We start from the raw sequence: 20,191 nt of genomic DNA on the forward strand, positions 1-20,191 counted from the left end.
ACATGATATACGTAGATACTGTGAAAGGAGTATAGGCTGGTGATGATGATGATGGTGAATGATGATGATTTAAAAATTAGACTAAGTTTAAAAACATGCAAGGGCATCACCAGCAGCTCTCTCGCACTACTGTATCCTTATTTGTCTTGCTAAGTCTCCCCATGAGAAGTGCATATACTACTGCAATCCTGCAGGGACTGATCTGTGTGTGTGATAGGGGTTTAGTACATAAGTGGCTGCTGATGCCTTGTGCTGTGTGGCTGCTGCCCCTTCCTGAGCCACGGTGCCCGGAATCTGCAGCACCAGGGATCAGCAGCAGTAGCACCCGGATCCCTCCTCCGCCCCCTTCCCCTCCTCTGCCCTGAGATCAGCGGCGTGTGCGGCTGCTGCTGCTGCCAGTGACGCTACTCCCCACAGCCCATGTAAGAGCCACCCAGAGAGGCGAGCTGCCCGGACACCGCCCCCTCCTTCTCTTCCAGCCAGACCCAGGCACTGCTGCAAGCCAGGCACCGCTCTGACACGCTCAGCCAAGCCGGGGGCTTTACATCCACCTTCCGCAGAGCACACACAGCCCCGTCCCCGGAGCAGACATGGAGGTACCACGCCTGAGCCAGCACATCAGCAGCCCGAGCAGCCCCTGCGAGGAGATGATCAAAAACCTCAGCCTGGAGTCCATTCAGCTGTGCGAGAGGGACGGTAAGAACGTGTAATCCCCACCTTTACCCCAGCCACCGTCCTGCTGTCCCCATCACACCCCGAGCATGTGTCTGCGGGGTCCCCAGTGTGCAACAAAGGATCCCAGGGTGCCTTCATGCCAAGGGCTCCCAGGGAATAGCAGCTCCATGTACAGATCTGCAGCTATATGTATATAGATGTGTATAACATACATATATCTCTACGTGTGTGACAGTGTGTGTGTGTGTGTGTGTGTGTGTGTATATGTATGTATGTATGTTTGTATGTATGTATATATATATATATATATATATATATATATATATATACACACACACACACCTATCTCTATTTATATATATATATATATATATATATATATATATACCTACCTACATTTATACATGTGTGTGTGTGTGTATATATATATATATATATATATATATATATATATATACACATACATACATACATACATACATTATATATATATATATATATATATATATATATATATATTATACATACTATACACTCACATGTGTGTGCCAGTGAGCTGCATTTTCTGGAGGCATTGCCAGCTATTGATTCCCCTCTCCCTGGCTCTCACGCTGTGGGTTTGGAGGTGATTTGCATTGCAGTATTTCAATGTACACGGTGCAGCACTGCTCATGCAAGGCTTTCCAATGGTTCTACTGCCTTGCTGCTTATATCACAGTACTTGCAGTATTGCAGTCTCCATTCTATGAATCCCTTCCTAGCTGTGTCCAATGCATTGTAGTAATCTTGCAATAAAGGGTATTTGCAGCCATATTTTTTTCTTACACATTACATTGTGTGTTACATACAGTCGATGTTATAAAGGCTATTTCTTTCCTAGTACCTGGAAGAAAAGGGGTGGGGGGCGTGTGATAAGGGGGTAGGGGAGTTTGGAGGGAGCAGTGCCATTTCAGCACCATGGACAGATGATCCTACAGGATTCTGGGCTAGCAGTCAAGAAATGCTGCTGAGCATCTGCGCTGAGCTGGCACTCAGTGTGCTGTAACGGAGACATAAAAATGCTTCAGCTACTTTCATAGTCTTTGGGAAGCCTATACTCCAGCTTGGAATTCATCTGTATTTCCCTACACTGTTACACAAGGAAGGATGCTGTGTAACGAGTACATTTGTATGCCATATGAAGATTTTCCCTAGCTGGTGCATTTGCGGACTTGTGGGTGTCCTGGCACATCTGTGTGTGGGAAGCTGTAGTGTAGTCATTGTTTTGATAACACTATATTAAAAAGAATGATTACAAAACAAATAGTAAATACATGTGTTTTGTGCATATGATGCTGTGTTATTGCTGACATTGCATTGCCTTATGCTGAATCTCTTATGTAAACCTGGATCCTGCAATGCCTAGCTGATATATATGACTGTATCTATAGTAGGCAATGCCAGCCTTAATGGGGAATTCAGTTCCCAAAGATGTTCTGCTACGCACATTGCAGCAGTATCCAAATATCACCAGTTTTCTTGCCCACTTTTAGGTAATACATGGGAAAATTGACCATGTTGGTGGACGAGGAGTGCTGGTGTTCTCACCATTGTAACGGCATTCCAGTGGCTCCATGTGGACATCCCCAACAATTGAATACCTCTTGTATACAAACCATATTTGCATCACTGCATGACAGTGCAAAGTTCCCAGTCATTTACTCAGAAAGATAATGTGTGGCAGTACAATGCTCAGGAGATAATTGTTCACTGGGATCCAAATTTTCTCAAATTGAGCCTAAATTGTACCAGGATTCATGTGGTTTCTCTGTAAGATGTAGTGGCAGCTCCTGTGAAAACCATTTAATGCAGTGTCATATTTATTTATTGCCTCACCAGAGTAAAAACAACTGAGACTTTAATGTAAAGTGATCAGTCTCTCAACACGTTTATTGTTCTGATTAGGAACGCAGGTGGTATATTGCAGTTTGTACAGATACTCCTTCTATATATGACCAGTATAATCCGCGTATTTGCAATAGTATAGTTATCATTACTAGTCGCATCATAAACACTCCTGGTTTTGAATGCTTTATTAAGTAATGCTGCACATAACTTTGCGGTATGAATTAACCTAACATTTTTGGTATTTTGTTATATGTAATGTTTTAAATATTTTACATCTCTAGCTGCTGCACATTTGTTTGGTCTTGGATTGCATGAGTATTTTTAGAGGATGGCAATTATAGCCATAAAAGTGTATTGATGTTTTACCCCCTTTGCTCAAAGAATAAAGAAACATGTACTATTGTCAGCTATGTGCATACATACCTGACAGTTTTTTGGTTGTTTTAATTTCATATTGTTGTGCATTGATGCTCTTGTTGTTTATTATTATTATTATTATTATTATTATTAATAGTAGTAGTAGTAGTATTACTATGAATACTTTACTCGTTATAATTGTTAACATAGATCTGTTGTTATGTCTGAGTACATATTTTTTGGGGGGTGAATTGACTCTAAAATGTTACGTTTTTCTACAGTATATGCAACACACTATCAGCTGGCCCATCTGAATATATTGTGTTTATTTAGGACTTGTTTCCTAGAACGGTGCCCACTAAGCAATTTGCTTAGTGGGATATTCTGCGTAGGAAAATTGCATTGCATCGCATGGGCCATTATAGGGCCATGCGATATGCGATGCGATGCGATTTTCCTATGTAATTTATTCACTGCTCTCTCTTCCCCGGTCCATCGCATCACATCTGCTGCAAAATCGCATGCAATCGCATGTGATTTTATAGGGTGTGCGATGCCATGACATTAGGTATACAATAATATGATTGTATGTCCTCAAAATAGGTTTAACGCACCCCCCACTATCCACGCCACCCCGAAGCATGGTGAGCGGCGGCGGAACGCGTCCTCCGACTTTTTCATTACCCCACTATCCACGTCAGCGTGGAGATGATTTTATATAGTGTGGTGAGCCACGACCCCGAAGCGTGGCGAGCATATGCGGAATACATGTGAAGTAATCCGCGTCCACTCGCCACGCTACGGGCTCGGTGGCTCGCTGTGCTCGCCACACTATATAAAATCATCTCCATGCCGACTTGGATAGTATGGGAATGAAAAGGTCGGAGGACACGTTTCGCCGCCGCTCGCCACGCTTCGGGCTGGCGTGAATAGTGGGGGGATGCGTTAAATCTATTTTTGGGACATATAATCATAGTATTGTATACCTAATGTCATGTCATAGCACACCCTATAAAATCACATGCGATCGCATGTGATTTTGCAGGACATGCGATGCGATATAGTGGGGTACAATGAGAAGAGAAAAATTAACAAAAATGGCATTGCATCGCATGCCGTTATAATGGCCCATGCAATGCGATGCCATGAGATTTCCCTGCGGTGCCGTACAGAGGAAATCTGAGCGCCGTGCTAGGAAACAAGTACCGTTTATTTTTCTGCGTGTCCAGGTTCAGCTTGTATATGTCAGTAACAAGTTTAGATAAGGAAAGTATATACACTGGTGCAGAGATCACATGAACACTTAAAATTAACTATTTAAAGCATTTCTAAGTTAGATTTTTGCCTTTTTGAGATCATTAATAAATGTGAGTTTAGACTTTGGCATTATACAAAGAAAAATCTAAAATAGGTCAGTTAACAATAGCAGTCAGCATAGTTACATTGCAGCTTTCAATTAATGCTTAAAATGTGTAATTACTTCTGCTCTTGCAGCTACTGTCAGGCCACATACCTCACAATTGCCTTCTGACTTAATTCAGGTTTTTTTCTTTTTAGTTGAAATTAACTCTACTAACATACAAAATGATTGTGCGTCCAATATTGTGAATATTTGTACATATGTTATAATAGGCTGATTCACCAACCTCTCGGTAGTCATATCTACAAGTTTTAGCAATGCCTGTGATCAGGCCTTGGGGGAGGTGTATCATACTTTGAAGAAAAATATAGTGGAGAGAGATTAAGGGCCAAAGCGATAAAATGGAGAGTGCTAAACAGCCAGCCAATCAGCTCCTGCCTGACATTTTTCAAATAGTCTGTCACATGGCAGGTAGGAGCTGATTGGCTGGCCTTTTATCACTCTCCATTTCATCACTTTTGAAGCTTAGAGAATCTTGCCCAAAGTAATATCCAATCAGCTAAGTAATTTTCAAATACAGTCAGTAAAATGATAGCTGATTGGTTGGCACTGTATCTCGCACCAGGTTACCGCCCTCCAAGGTTTGATAAATCCCCTCCTTTGTTTTTAATGGATTTCCATTAGGGTTGCACCCTCTGAATTAAACAAATGTTTATATGGTGTTTAACCAACTTCTGAGGACAAGCAGCAAAATAGCAAATGGACTATTTAAAATTTGTTTTTGTTTTTTTTACATATTATGGTACAACCTGTAAAAAATTATGTAAGACTCTTTTCAGACAGAGAAAAGGAGTGGGGAATTGGACAGGGCAAGCCAGGTCAATCAGGGTCCTTACACTTTTATCCCTTTTTCCACCAAAATCCCGGGTCATACCTGGGATTTTTGATCTGGGATTTTGGCTGGTCTCCACTGACATGTCCTTGTTTACAGTGCCCTGTTTTCCCGGGTTTTTTTTATGGGTTGACACCATTCCCACGATACAGGAAACCCTGGAAAACAGGGCAGGGAGTGGGCAGCATGGTGGGCAGAAGTGGGAAGGCACCAGCAGGCGATTGGCAGCAAGTGAGCGGTCAGCGACAGGTGGGCAGTGAGTGATGGGCTATCAGTGGCTGACGGGCACCAGTGGGTGGTCAGTGGCGAACAGACAACAGCGGGTGGACTGGTAACCCAGCAGTCAGCAGTGGGTTGGCAGTGGTAGGTGGATGCGCAATGGCCACCTTCCCCTACCCGGGTCAAAAATCTCAGGTAAGAGCTGTTTCCACTGCTCATTACCCAGGAAAGACCCACTGAAAACCCTGCTCATTACACAGGTAAAAATCCAGGGTCACTTTACCTGGGATTTTTACCTTGTCACCATTTTTACTGCCAAAAATCCAGGTTAGGTGCACATTCAAAAACCTGGGATTTTTATGTTAGTGGAAAAGGGATATTTATGAAAGGGTCTACCCAGTCAAAATTGCCATGGCTTTGAGTCTGATCATGAAAAATCCTTTCCTACTAAGGGTACGGAATCTCCTCTAGTCTGAGCTCATGCCCATTTGTCCTAGTTTCCGACCTCAAAGCAAAGAGGTTGCCTGATAGTTCATTATATTGCCCCTGATATATTTGTACATGTTACGCATATCTACTCTTAAAAGTCTCTTTTCCAGCATTAACATTCCTAATTTGGCTAATCTGTACTCATAGCTTAAAGACTCCATCCAATCACATAGACCAGGGGTGGGGAACCTTTTTTGTGCCAAGGGCCGTTCGTATGGGGAAAAAATCCTTAGGGGGCCATATGTAAAAATTTCTCTTACAGATTGTCCTGCTGCAGCCGTCCCACGCTCCGGCGGCTGCCGCTGAATAGGACTGACAGTCTCCGGCTGTTGTTGATCAAGTGGAATCTCGCGAAAACTACCGACCTCTCGCAAGAATTCCCCTGTACTTGACACCCGGCAAAGCCGCCGGGCGGGTGGGAGGGACACTCAGATCGGCTACGGGGGGCCGCATACGGGCCCCGGGCCTGAGGTTCCCCATCCCTGACATAGACCAAAGATTAATTGTTAGAATTCTGTACCTTTATTTTAGAACACTTATGGGATAACATATCTATTTGGAAGTGTAAATGAACTATTTACAACGCTATTGATTAAGTATTTTTGCATTCTTTCTCAATTTGCACTAAATACAACATTTAAAATTTGCATTTGTTGAAATGTTCCCAGATAATGCATTTGCTTTATCGTTGAACACCGTAAAGAAAAAAACAAGCATCTGTATCTTTGATGAGAGAGTCATTTACTTGCGCCAACATTGTATATTAGAGGTAGATATCATGTAATGAAAATGTCCATAGTTTTTAAATGGTTAAATATGCAAACAAGTAATATATTAATGTATAGGCAAATAATTTTCTTATGAACATCAAGTTGGCAAGCCCTGTCATGGACAATATTATTGGCTTTCAAGAATGCTAGCACTTGGAAAACCTTGTGACCTGAAGCAAATTGGGGGAGGGACCACACGTCTAACCCCTGATTTTGATACTACTAGCTTAGGCTACAGGTGCTAGTTCTGGTTATTATTTGAGGGACAGGGACAGTATACTTTACTAAAAAATAATTTTTCTATGTATTTTTATTACTACAAATACAATTAACAGTGTTGCATGGAATCATGGATCTGTGCATCTCTTAGGCTGGGTAAACAATACACTACAGACAATCGTCCCAATAGTTGGGGCGATTTCCCTTAGAAGATTGCTGGTACACATTACATGATGTAGTGAACGACATCTTGTTGGTCATGCAGTACGGCCAGCCATGTCACATGTGACTCTCGGGAGCGTACAATCACCAGTACACATTAGACTAGCAGCGCGATTTATCATTCTGATATCATCTACGTGTGTACCTGGCATTAGGCAAACCCAACAGAAAATTTTGGGATGAGAGCATTGGAGTTTGACTGCTGTTTGCGTGTTGTTTTGAGGCCTAGATGTAAGTGTAGAACTTGCCAACAAGCGTAACCTTGATATTGGGTTGTATGCGTACATGTTTTGCTCACATTAAGGTAATAATTCATAATTGATTTTTGCTAGATCCATCCATATATGCAATAAGTATTAAGCGCTAATAACTGTTTTATGTCCACACATTGCCATACTGTATAACTAGTATCTTTTACAGCTTGCGCTTTTCCCTTTTATACTAAATGGAAGCCAGTGGCAATATCTTGGAACTTGAAAGAGACACAGTCCAATGTCATTCCAAGGGCACGTTAGACACAGCTGTTTGAGGAATTTCATGCTGCCCCATCTACAATAATTACTTACTTAGAACATTTATTGTATCTGCAAAAGGCACATCATATTGCAGCTTGGTACTCCTACTATTTCTCACTGTGTAATACTTTTGTTGGCACTAGTGCAATGAAGTGGCACACCAGGATTTTCTGAGTGGTAATCGTGAGGTTGGTCCTTCTCCTACTGTTCTCATTTCCTCTTCCACATCTTTCCCTCACAGTGGATATCCTTTTGACACACACTACCCTATCCAAACCAAAGACCCAGAGCATGGCATGCATTATACAACCGAGCTTTGGCCTCTAGCGACTGAAACACAATTGGTCTTTCTCACAGTCCAATAACAGTACAAAATTCTGAAGCATGTCTTCAAATCCAGACTTTCAATTAAATTATCATCATAACCCGAGCAGACTAGCTTCAAAAGACCAGGAAGCCTATGACATTTTTAGTTGTATCTGGAAACTTTTGTTTTGTTAGTAAAATTGAGCTACTGGTGCCATACACTGTCCTTTGTACCTATAAACTACTTTGTAATACAGTGTAGAACCTGAACTGATTTCCCATGTTAATACTCTTCACCTATCTAAGTAGTGGGTCAGGGTATCTATATGACTGTCCAGTTAGGTGTCACCATCAGTTATAGACTCCTACCAGGTGACTAACTGACCCTAAAGCATCAGCATCACAGTCCTGGACTCACTGGCAGTGGAAGTGACCCCCCTCTTTGAATATTGGACTGCGCTGGGGTCCAACCTCTGTAACTGCCACTTGCAGGGAAGTCCAGGAGCAGAGCATTTTGTACCTAATGGAATGGGTCATGTTGGAGGGTATGCTAAGGGTGGGTACATACATATATATATAATATTCATAAAGCTGTCAAGCAATATATCGTCCCGGGCTCGTGTGTACTCTCATTTGCCTGTGAACAACACCATTTTCAGACATGTTTTGTCAGCTGTGCAGCACGTCAGATGCCAATATACTGTATCTTGCAGATGTATTGTTAAATCTGCTAGCAACAATATGCCATCTGCAGGAAACACCGACAACACCGATATCACTACCATTTCCTCTGGCCAGGCATGTCTGGTGGCAGATTGTAAAGTGTGTATTTGTCACAAACTTGGGTGCATTACCACTTGGGGATTGGCTAGACCTGACACAGGGGCGCGGAGTCTAACCGTGCTGGGGGTTTTCTGCCAGTGACCCCTCCAAGCGGGATTTGGGCTTCTGCAGCTCCAGACACGTCGGTCGCGGCCCCCTGGTCAGGTTCCCCGTATGAGTGGTAGTAGCTTGTGGAATATGGAGCGTGGTCGTCAAGCTGGGTCGGTAACAGTCGGGCAGAAGCGGTGTCAGGGACTGAAGCAAGCGGGTAGTCGAGATCAAGCCGGATCGATAACAGGTGAGCAGATACGGTACCAAGGGATGCAGCAATGAATGGTCAGAGTCAGGCCGGGTCATACACAGGAGGGCACAGTTCACAGTACACTGGGATGAGGCTGCAGAATGGTCACTGGACAAGCTGAGATCAACACCGGATAACACAGGTTAGGTACCGAGGGATAAGACCGGAGAATAGTCAGGAACAAGCCGAGGTCAAATACAATGATCAGGAGTCTAGTAAAGGACTAGACACAGGAATGCTGGTGTGAACCTATGCTCTGGCAGCCTCTGTCTGCCAGAGACTGCCTTTTTATAGGAGGCACAGGGAGCTAAATACTCACAGGTGCCTTAATCAACGAGGGCTGAGCATGGTCAGTTTACACCAGGGCTGGGCAACACCAGCCCTCCAGATGTTGATGAACTACACATCCCAGCATGCCTTGCATCAGTTTCAGCATTGCCACATAGCAAAACTAATGCAAAGCATTCTGGGATGTGTAGTTCATTAACATCTGGAGGGCCGGTGTTGCCCAGCCCTGGTTTACACAGAACTTCCTTGCAGGAGAGATTCACCAGGTGTTGTAACTAATTAGCAGAGCTCAGATCACACAGAACTTTCCTGCAGCATGGAGTGGACCAGGTGCTGTAATCAGCATGCAGAGTTCAAACTACACAGAGCTGTCAGCAGCATGAGACAGAGCCAGCAGGATTTCACAAGCAGGTAACACTGAAATACTTGAATGTTGTCACAGTATGTACACATCTCATGTGTTGAACACTTAACAAATGGTTGGATTGGGAGTTGGGTGATCATCGTTCAGGTGTATATACCCAGTTACAAAGTCGTGATGGGGGCTGGTTTATAACATTTATATCAATGGTTTGGAAAGCCCTGCCTTCAGGCTGTTGGCATGATAAAATAGCTAGTTGATTTGGAACCAATTCAAGTGTTTTATGTTGTTTTAGTAGTTTGTTGGTGTGAGAAAGGACCACCACGACATAGGACAAGTCTGACCTAGGCATATATCAGGCATTCCCAACCACAGTCCTCAAGGCACACCAACAGTGCAGGTTTTTTAGATATCCAGGCTTGTGCACATGTGACTTAATTAGTATCTGAGGGATTCTGATTAAACCATCTGTGTTGAAGCCTGGATATCACTAAAACCTACACAGTTGGTGTGCCTTGAGGACTGGTTGGGAATGCCTGGCATATATGAATCAGCTGTGTTTTTGGAACCACTGTTTCAGCTCTTGAAAACTTTTTGCAATAAAAACTAGAAGCCACAATTGCCTATACTGTACCTTCTCTTGTTTGCATTTTTTACTTTGCTGGTAAATAGTAGTTCCAGTATATGTACACCAGACAATGCTAAGCACTGTTTCCTGCCTGTTCTTGTTCATGTCAGTCTTGCAATAAGTAAACCCAATATTTATTTGACTCTGTACTTTATTGGACTATATTGTGTATTGTGTATTGGAGGAGTTTTGTTTGGTGATTTTGCTGATTTTCATTTTTATCTATGTGTTTCAGCTCTGTGTCTTAGATAACTGGATTACAAAAAAATCCTGAAATTTCAATATCTGTGTTTTCAACCAAGTGAAAAGAGATCTCTAAAACTGTAACTGGTGAAACAATTCAACCATGCAAAACTGCCAAACGAGGGCTTCCATTGTGCTATTATGAATGTTAATGAATAACGATTTCTCTATTAATGGTATGGCACATTTAAGCCATACAGAATAATACATTCAGTGACCTGAAGGAAAAATGCAAAATGTATACCAGATTGTTTTATACAAAATATTACTAATATATACTGTAGTACTATTGCTCCCATTTTAATATGGGCATTCCTTAACAGTTTCTGCTCAGTCAGGTCTGTGTAAAATGTTTTCTTCACCAGTATTTATTTATTGACCTATATATAGTTATTATATAGTTGTTAAGTTATTTTACACATTTGTCATTACATCTATCAGTATCCAAATATATTAGCTATTTGCATCATGTGTAATAGAATTCAGTATACAAAAACATACTATGGCAACAATTATCAAACATGGTTCGATTTATCAAATTATGAGTTTTCATTGCAATTTTTGAAATATTCTTGTGTTTGTCTGTTATGACAAGTCATTGGCTTTGTGACCTTCTGACTTTACCATACTATTTATGATATAGCTATGTTTACTTTAAATCGGCATGTCCAAACTATGGCCCTCCAGCTGTTGTGAAACTACTAGTCCCATCATGCCTTGCCCCAGTTTTGCTATTAGGGAATACTGAAACTATGGCAAGGCATGCTGGGATGTGTAGTTTCAGAACAGCTGGAGGGCCACAGTTTGGACATGCCTGGTTTAAATGATGTCATTACTGTTCCATAACGGTTGGGTAATGATTCAGACCTAGTCATGACATCAGATGTTGTATTGCAGTGTTGACTTTACAGTAATGGGGTGTGCACACGCTTCGATTTTGACATGTGTTCAATTCGATTTTGCTTCTAGAAGAAAAATCGGATCAAACGGTTTTTAAGCCCTGTACACACGCTTAGATTTGCTTTGGATTTGATGTTAGATTCGATTTTCTATTAGATCTGGCATTAGATCATCCCATTCGATTTGGCATTAGATCTGTACTTTTGCATTCAATTCGATTTCAATTTTACAATGTAGGCACAATGTACTCATTTGATTTACTGGATCGAATTCGAGATTTCCTTGGCTGCACAGTAAATTTTTCTATTCGATTTTGAGAAAACGGGAGCGCGCATCGAATCGAATGCATATCGCAAGTGTCCTAAAAACCATTCGATGTGGATTCAATTTTGCTTCTATAAGCAAAATCGAATCGAAAACAGGGAAAAATCTAAGCGTGTGTACAGGGCTTTAGACACGTTCGATCAGCATTTGATGCGATGCGCACTCCAGTTATGTCTAAATTGAATAGAAAAATAGACTGTGCAGGCAAGACTATATTGAATACAATCTAGTAAATCAAATGTTTACACTGTGAAATCAATATCAAATCGAATGCAAAAGTACAGATCCAATTCCAAATCTAATGGAAATTCGAATCGAAAGCAAATCTTAAGCCATGTACACACACACTCTGTTTTGCTTTAGATTCAATGTAATATTAGATTTTCTATTAGATCTGGCATTAGATCTTTCCATTCGATTTGGCATAAGATCTGTACTTTTGCATTAGATATTGAATTCGAAATACATTCATGGTACATTGTACACATTTTGTTTGCATCAAAAAGCAGAATTTCTTCACACTGGTATTTTAGAGGCAATCTCCTATGGCCCCTTGTGCGAACCAGTTTTCAGAGACCATATACTCTATATTATTAGGGATCTCTTATGCTGGATACCCAATAGACGACATGCAAAGGTTACAATGTCTGACAGTGTCTTGTCCATTTCTGTCAGGGCCCTGATTACTATGGAGCCTTAAGGCCCCCTTACATTATGCGATTTGGGCACGATTTTGCCCGATTCGGATGAATCGGGCCGTGAAATCGTCCCAAATCGCATATGGTGACATCCCCTCCGACCCGATGCGCGGCCCCGTGCGCATCGGATCGGAGATGGGAGGTCGGACGGGCTGCACATAAGATTTGCTAAATCTTATGTGCTGCCCGGAGCCGTGCTCCCCCACAACAGGGGACCTACCAGAGTCAGGCGCAGGGAGCCGGGCAGCATCAGCGGGAGCAGGGGGGGCGGCGCAGAGTACCAGGGAGCCGGGCAGGAGAAGACGCTGCAGCAGCAGCACTTCAAAAAAAAAAAAGGGCCATACAAACGCATAGGAAGCCATTCATTGGCTGAGACCTCTCTCAGCCAATGAGCGATTGGCTGAGACCTCTCTCAGCCAATCAGCGATTGGCTGAGACCTCTCTCAGCCAATCGCTCATTGGCTGAGAGAGGTCTCAGCCAATCAATGGCTTCCTATTCGTTTGTATGGGGTTTTTCTTTTTTTTTGGAAGTGCTGCTGCTGCATCGTGTTCTCCTGCCCGGCTCCCTGGTACTCTGCGCCGCCGCCCCCCCTGCTCCCTGCCCAGCGGCTTCCTGCCCGGCTCCCTGCACCCCGACCCCCCCCTGCCCACTCTCTGTTTACGGGCATATTCCTGCTGCTGTCCCCCGCTCCCATTGTCCCTGCAGCTCCCTGGGAGTGGCATGTGATAAATCGCATGCGATTTATCACATGCAAAACTTGGCACATGAAGTGCCATCGCATGTGATCCCTCCCGGGGAGCTGCTGGGACAATCGGGTCCGACTTGTCGTTATGACAAGTCGGACAAATGTAAGGGGGCCTTTACTGTGCAGGGAGTTGAGGACAACCGCCGGCCAGGCAGAGAGTGGTGACAGCCGGGCAGAGAGAGAGAGTGAAGTGAGCAGCCCAGCTGTATTCAGAGCAGGCCCACGTCTATTTGAAATCTCAGGCTAACTCGCAAGCCAACTCGCAAGCCAATCAGAGCTTGCGGTCTGGCAGCCAATCCGGAGCGGCAGTGATGACTCCTGATTCGCTGTTGGGCTGTGAGCTCCAATTGGCTTGCGAGCAGGCAGAAGATTTCATATTTTGGCAGACTTGCTCTGAATCCCACCAGGCTACCCTCTCTGCTCACTACCCGGCTGTCACCACTCGCTGCCTGGTCAGCGACAAGGAGCATTTAACTCTCCCTTGGCAACAAGCATTTAACTCCACTGTGGCAATGAGCATTTAACTCCCCCTTGGCAATGAGCATGTAATCCCCCATGGCATCAAGCATGAAACCTTATTGGCATTGGTCATGAAGCATGTAAACCCTGGCATTGTGCAAGAAACCCCTAGCAATGAGCATATAGATAAGCGGCACTTATGTTAAATAATATGTAATGGGCATTGTGACTTGTTGTTTAATATCTAATGGGCACCACGATGTGTGGCATAATGTGTAATGCGCACCACAGTGTGTGTCATAATGTGTAATGGGCATTATGGTGTGCAGAATCCTGATGCTGTGTGTCTATGGGGCTCTAACTGGTACATTGTGTACAATTGGCACTACTGTGTGGTGTAATGTGAATTGTCACTGTTATGTGCATGACGCTTAGTATATAAATCCCTACAGAGTTCATTATAGGCATTGTTCAGAGTTCAGTATGGGTATTTAGCAGTAGAGGATCCCACTGTAAGGGGTTGCTGTCGCCTAGTTGTCCACTGTGAGGGGTTGCAGTCTATGGCAGGGCTGTGGAGTCGGTAGATAAATGCTCCGACTCCGACTCCTCGTACTTCTGACGCAGACTCCTCAACTCCTCTGTATTAATATGCGAATGTATTTGATACATTCCTTGAAGGAAAGAAAGGCAACATACATATTATTACTACAGAAACTAGAGGCTGGGAAGCCAACAGTCTACTGTATTGAACAGTTTAAGCAAAGGACAAACACAATGAAAACAAAGTTTTATTAATTTTTTTATTAATTAATTAAATGGCTGGATAGTAGCAGTAGGCATAAACATCAGGAACAGGAACTTTACCAGTTCAAATATAAAAACCACATTATTTGGTTGTTTTGGGAACAAAAACAATAGGAAAGGTTCAGAAGTGTGGAGCATGAGTTCCGCATGCTTTGTGACGACAACAAAAATCAACGAGATACAATCTCCGCTGGTTTCCTTGCTCGTCACCGTTCAATTCATGGACACAAGGAACAATTTCTTTACCAAATTGTTACTGGCGACGAAAAATGGTGAGTGTACATCAATATGAACCAAGATCTTCATCCGCGTAAAAAGATGTTGTGCGTATGGTGGGAGAGCTTGGTTGAATTAATTTTTCGAGTCTACACCAGGTGATTTCTACCAACGAGGTATTGAAAACCTTATTGAACGTTGGAAATAAGTTGTAAACTACAAGGGAGAATACATTTATAAGTATTGGTGCTCCAAATTGTGCGTTGCATGCCATATAGTGAAGCGCATGAAAAGCATGCTTTTTCACGGTCACTTAATTTGTTCGTTTTGCGGTTACGTGAGGCACTGCATGCATTGGTCTTTATTATTACAGTAGAGAAGTCATTAATTATAATTTTCGGAGTCGGTGCATTGTTTGCCGACTCCGACTCCAGGTACTCGAAATTTCCTCTGACTCCTCGACTCCGACTCCACAACCCTGGTCTATGGATACAGTGTGTCTAGTTGTCCCCTGTAAGAGGTTACAGTCAATAATAGACAGGGTCTAGTTGTCCACTGTGATGGGTTGAAGTCAATGGCTAGGCAGTGTCTAGCTGTCCACTGTAATGGTTTGCAGTCAATGGATAGACAGTGTCTAGTTGTCCACTTTAAGGGGATGAAGTCAAAGGATAGACAGTGCCTAGTTGTCCACCATAAGGGGTTGCAGTCAATGGATAGACAGTGTCCACTGTGTTAGGACAACCTCATATGTTCAAAGGCAATTGGTCGACAGGTTCAAAAGGTCGATATGACTGTGGTCAACACAAGTTTGTTTACATTTACGACCCACATGGATTATGCAGTATCTTTGCCCAAAGCATGGCAGGGGTCTACATTTCCACTAGTCGTGGTCAGAGATTGTGCAATGGACACATTTTGGTAGAGAAAAAAAAAAGCATGTGTCAAACTTTTATGTGTTGATCATTTTCCTGTCAACTTTTTAACCCTGTCACCCTTAAACACAGGAGACCTTTTACCATGTCGACACTTGACCTTTTGCATGTTGGCCATATGGGGTCAACCTATGGACTATTTTCTTTAGATCTATTATGCTCATTTGAACAATCAGATTTAACTGACAAAGAAGGCAAAGTGCGATTCTCATAATATGTATGATGGGGTTCCGGCAATACTGTCATTCATTAACTTCCACATCTAGAGAAATGCGGGGCAATGTCTGCTTATGGATTATCAGTGCTGGTGTCATTGTTTTGGGTGGTAAGCATAAGAAGTCTGAGGTTTGTCTAATGAATGATTTGTTTAAGCCCCGATTGTTGTTTTAATACTTTTATTACTGACTGACTACATGAAAAGAGCAACTGGCCAGTGAGTACTATTGATTTCATAACAAAAAAAGAAATGCTACTGCGTAACTGTATTCCTATTACTGAGCTGTTGATTGATTTTTATATTAAGGCCTCATTTACTGCCTGGATAAACTCATTTCTAAAGGAACATGTTAAGAGCCTGTAGGATGAATTATTTTTTAACTAATGTAGACGTTTTTTTCTTAAAGGAATGTTTGCCATCTGACTGTTTGCAGGTAATTGTGAGCTTGTTGCTGAAATAGCCCATAACATTCACCTCCACACATTACAGCGTGGCCTGAAAACTCACCTTTTCAACCAAGCGTATCATATTCCTGATCCACCCTTTTGGCTGTTAATTGGCCACCAGCCAATGACCAGCGCATCTGAACAGTTCACAAAAAACATACGTGTTTGGTTTCTATAGTCAACCCTCTGGCCCTCAGACTAGGGATACCAACCTTCTGCGAATGCTCCAGACAGACCAGGACTGATGTCCAGGTGCCTACTAGTCCCAGTTGGCTGGTGCCCAGAATCATCTCTGCCCCTTATTTCGATGCTGAGGAACACCACGTTATACTTCCTCCTTGCAAAGGCTTGTGTTAGGGCTGCCCCTAAGCCCACCTATCCTCCACCAGGGTCTGCTTCTCTTCTGCTCATGCTAGGTCCCATGAGACTCTGCTAACATCAGGTGTCTTGTTTTTTTGTTGTTGTTGCAGAAAACGTGTCTCATCGAGGAGCTACTAGGACGCACCACTTATACTGATTCATCTGATCTTTGACACTCTTATATGTGTTTGCGACTGAGTCTCTGAATCTGTATACTGAGTGCTTCCATGTAAAGTGTTGTTGTGTTTCATATACAGACTCAGTTGCACAAATAAATAAAAGTGTTGCTAATCAAATAATCAGCACAGTCTTCTTGTGCGTTGTGACTAAGATGCATGTTTAGGCACAAAGGACTAGCAGAGCTGCATGAGACCTGGCGACTCACTCGCTCCTGGCAACAACTTGTGCTTGATTGTAATCATCATTCTGATTAATAACTATTTGTACTTTTCTAAACCATACTACAGTATATACAAATGAGAGTCAGAGCTATGTGTGTAAAGTTCATGCTAATAAATTCACAGAGTTAGCTGAAAAATATTAAGTATCTCCAATCCCTGCTGCAGTTCCGCCTGTCGTGCTCGCGGCCGCATCCCCCATAGGTCACTATGGCGGTTGCGAAGCTGCTCAATGTATCCGTATCGGGCAGCATCGCAGTGGATCCCAATCTGCAATGGAGGTAGCCCATTTTAGCAACAGACCACACTTCCGGCGGGGCAGCGGGTGCTCAGACTGTGCCCAGCTTCTCCCGTCCCTGGCAGTGCAGCTCTGTGCAGCGCAACGAGGTCAGAGGTCATGTAAGCCACACAGCCCGCCTTGTCCTGGGCCCACCCACCTGCCCTGGGATAGGCATCCCTAATCTGAATGTGTCTTTGTCATCAATCTGCAGTGTTGTGTAGTATGGTCCTGATTATCGAATGACCGCGCATGTGTATGGCCGAAGATGGAGCGGGCGCTGACGTCATGGGATGTTGGCCACGAGCCCCGTGCAGTGACCACCATGCCTGTATTCCTAGGGGATCCTGAATCAGCCCCTTAATTATAATCTGTCAGAGACCTATTTGTAACCTATATCTGTTTGACCCATTATCTTTCAGACCGCTATAATCCTCAAAAAGATCATATAAATAATAGTGGGCTATTCTAAAACAAGTTGATTTACTATACAAAGATTAATAACTCTTACAAAAAATGCTAATATAAATTATTATTTGTAAGATCTTGTCCACTGGTTGTCTGGGGTATAGATATAAATATCTGGGGTTCGGTATAGATATAGCCTGAATCCTGCATGCTTTCTTACAAAAGTACATTCCGGAATCCTCCTTTACACTAAATGGTCAGCTGTGCGATGAAGACTGCTTTTTATTGGTTGCTGGGCTTACCGGAGTACAATTTCTTAAGTATCTATAGCCTACATATTGGCCCTTATTCTGGTTAACTTGCAAGGCTGTGAAATTTGCAGCCTTGTGAGTCCCCCAGATGCCGCCAGCATGGCGCCCTCATCCCCCTCTTTTCCGTCGCGATCCCCTGCACTGTTGCGAATAGATGATTTTCATAATCATCCATTTGCAGCCTTGGGTGTGCGGAAGAAATCAGTCGATGGTCGGCGACCATCGACTGATTTCTCCAGCGCACGCAGATCAGAGGTAACTCTATGGTGTCTCTGATCTGCGAGCACACCTGTGTAAGAAGCAGACGGGCAGCTGACGTTCCCATGGTCTGTGCCCCCACGTTGCCGCCCCTCGCCCACACTGCTAGGTGCAAGCGGGATGGAAAACATGTAGTTTGCCGTGCCGTTTGCACCCTGCGTCTGCACATGCGCAGAAACATTGGACATTGGTCGCAAGCAGGACCGGATTTGTGCCTAGGCCCATGAGGCACAGGCCTCAGGGCGGCACCAATTAAGGGCGGCAATATTTTGACATTAATAGCAGTATGACAGAGTGGGTCGGCAGCAGCGAGTAATGAGCGGCAACGCCCCCGATATGATTCATCATATGTTGGAGGCAGTGCCGCTCATCACCCGCCGCTGCCCACCCACTCTGCCATGCATATTACATCACCGCAGTTATCTGCTTGGTCCCCCTGCGCCTCCGGGAAGGCTCTGCCGCTGGGTGCGCTGAATGGCTACTACTACTGAGAGCTCAGGCTCACTGCCGCCGGCGCCCATTGGCTACTCAATACACTCAGCCTATTGGCTGCTGTGTATCCAATGGGCAGGTACAGTAGCTGAGCCGAGCGACGCGCCTGCCCCTGCACTCAGTCAGTCACAGTAAAGTTACCAGGTGTGCACGGTGTCCGGGGCATCGTCCATGGGGGCCAAGGTGCTGCTGGTCGTGAATGAGCTGCACACAGACTGGTGAGAGCGGCCACTGGGGAAGGGGGCATGAGAGGCTGACAGGGTACTGGGAGAGAGGGTGGCAGGGCATGGGAGGGTCACAGGGCATATAAGGGAAGCAGGGCACTGGGGGTGATGATCACATTAAAGTGGGGGGGGCGCCCAAAAATGTTGTGCCTAGGGGCGGCCTGACCCCTAAATTCGCCCCTGGTGGCAAGGGGTTCCAAATCAATAAGAATAACCCCCACTTGTACCATACTATATGGTCACTGATATTTTAGTGGTGCAGTAAGATTCCTATCCTGTCCTGCATTTTTCCTAGGAATGTGTTTTTTGGGGCACCCCCAAATGCAGACTTCCTTTCAATCACCTTGCGAACAGCTAGCGAACATTAAAGTAGCCGGATTTCATCAATGGACAGCGTCGCGCACGACTCATCCGCAGTCTATCGATAATCGACTGCTGTGCGACTTTGCTGAGCAGCAATTAGGTTTGAATTAGGCCCCAAGTTTTATTTGTTTAGTAGTGCAGATACTGAGACAGCATCCATTTTGGAGATGATCAATTCATATCTATTCAATCCACGCACAGAGAATCCTACCACCTACAAAGGCTGGCAGTTTGTCCAAATAGCTTGGCCAGGAAATGTATTGCCAATGCGGCATCTCTAAAGAATAACAAGACAATCTCAATATGGTTTGCATATTAATTAAATTCCATATGTCATGTGACCAGCACCTAACAAAAGTTTAATTTGTTCAGAAAAATAATAGGTTGCTAGGATACACTGCGAAATCCGCACCAAAGCAATTGTCTGGAAATGCAATTGCAAAATCTTTAGATTCCCCTAGCCAGTGATTATGAAAAATGGCTTTTGGGGAAGAATCATTTTTTAAATGAGCTTTGTATATACAGTAATAAGTATTGAAATTGCGCTGGCAGCGTTGTGCAAAATGTTAATCTACTGATTGGAAAATGTATGTCTTGGTATTGCTACTTATTAACCATGAATGGAAAGAATGTTGACCCCGTTTTGTGTTGGTATTCTGTATAGTTTGCTTGTTAATGAAATATTTGCAAACATTGCTATATTAAAGAAATGCAAAGTTGTGTCAGGTTACATAGATACTATTAACGTATTGTAAATATCATTTTTTTTTCCAGAAATTAATGAATTTAAATGAGATTAATATC

General features: G+C 43.5%; 1 protein-coding gene across 2 annotated transcripts in view; it reads left to right on the top strand.

Moving 5' to 3' along the window:
* Positions 1-338: 338 nt before the first annotated feature.
* Positions 339-20,191, top strand: part of PHYHIPL (phytanoyl-CoA 2-hydroxylase interacting protein like) — a 146,449-nt gene continuing 126,596 nt past the window's right edge. The window contains exon 1 of one of the 2 annotated variants that reach the window (XM_083149115.1): positions 339-696. In XM_083149115.1, coding sequence (XP_083005241.1) covers positions 591-696 — 106 coding nt within the window. In that variant the 5' untranslated portion in view covers positions 339-590. Of the gene's footprint in view, positions 697-9,652; positions 9,734-20,191 lie in introns of those variants that run through there. The other variant, XM_083149116.1, reaches the window with a different exon arrangement.

This window comes from Crinia signifera, chromosome 6 (genome assembly GCF_055691185.1).
Source record: "Crinia signifera chromosome 6, ASM5569118v1, whole genome shotgun sequence".
In the NCBI taxonomy this organism is placed as follows: domain Eukaryota; kingdom Metazoa; phylum Chordata; class Amphibia; order Anura; family Myobatrachidae; genus Crinia; species Crinia signifera.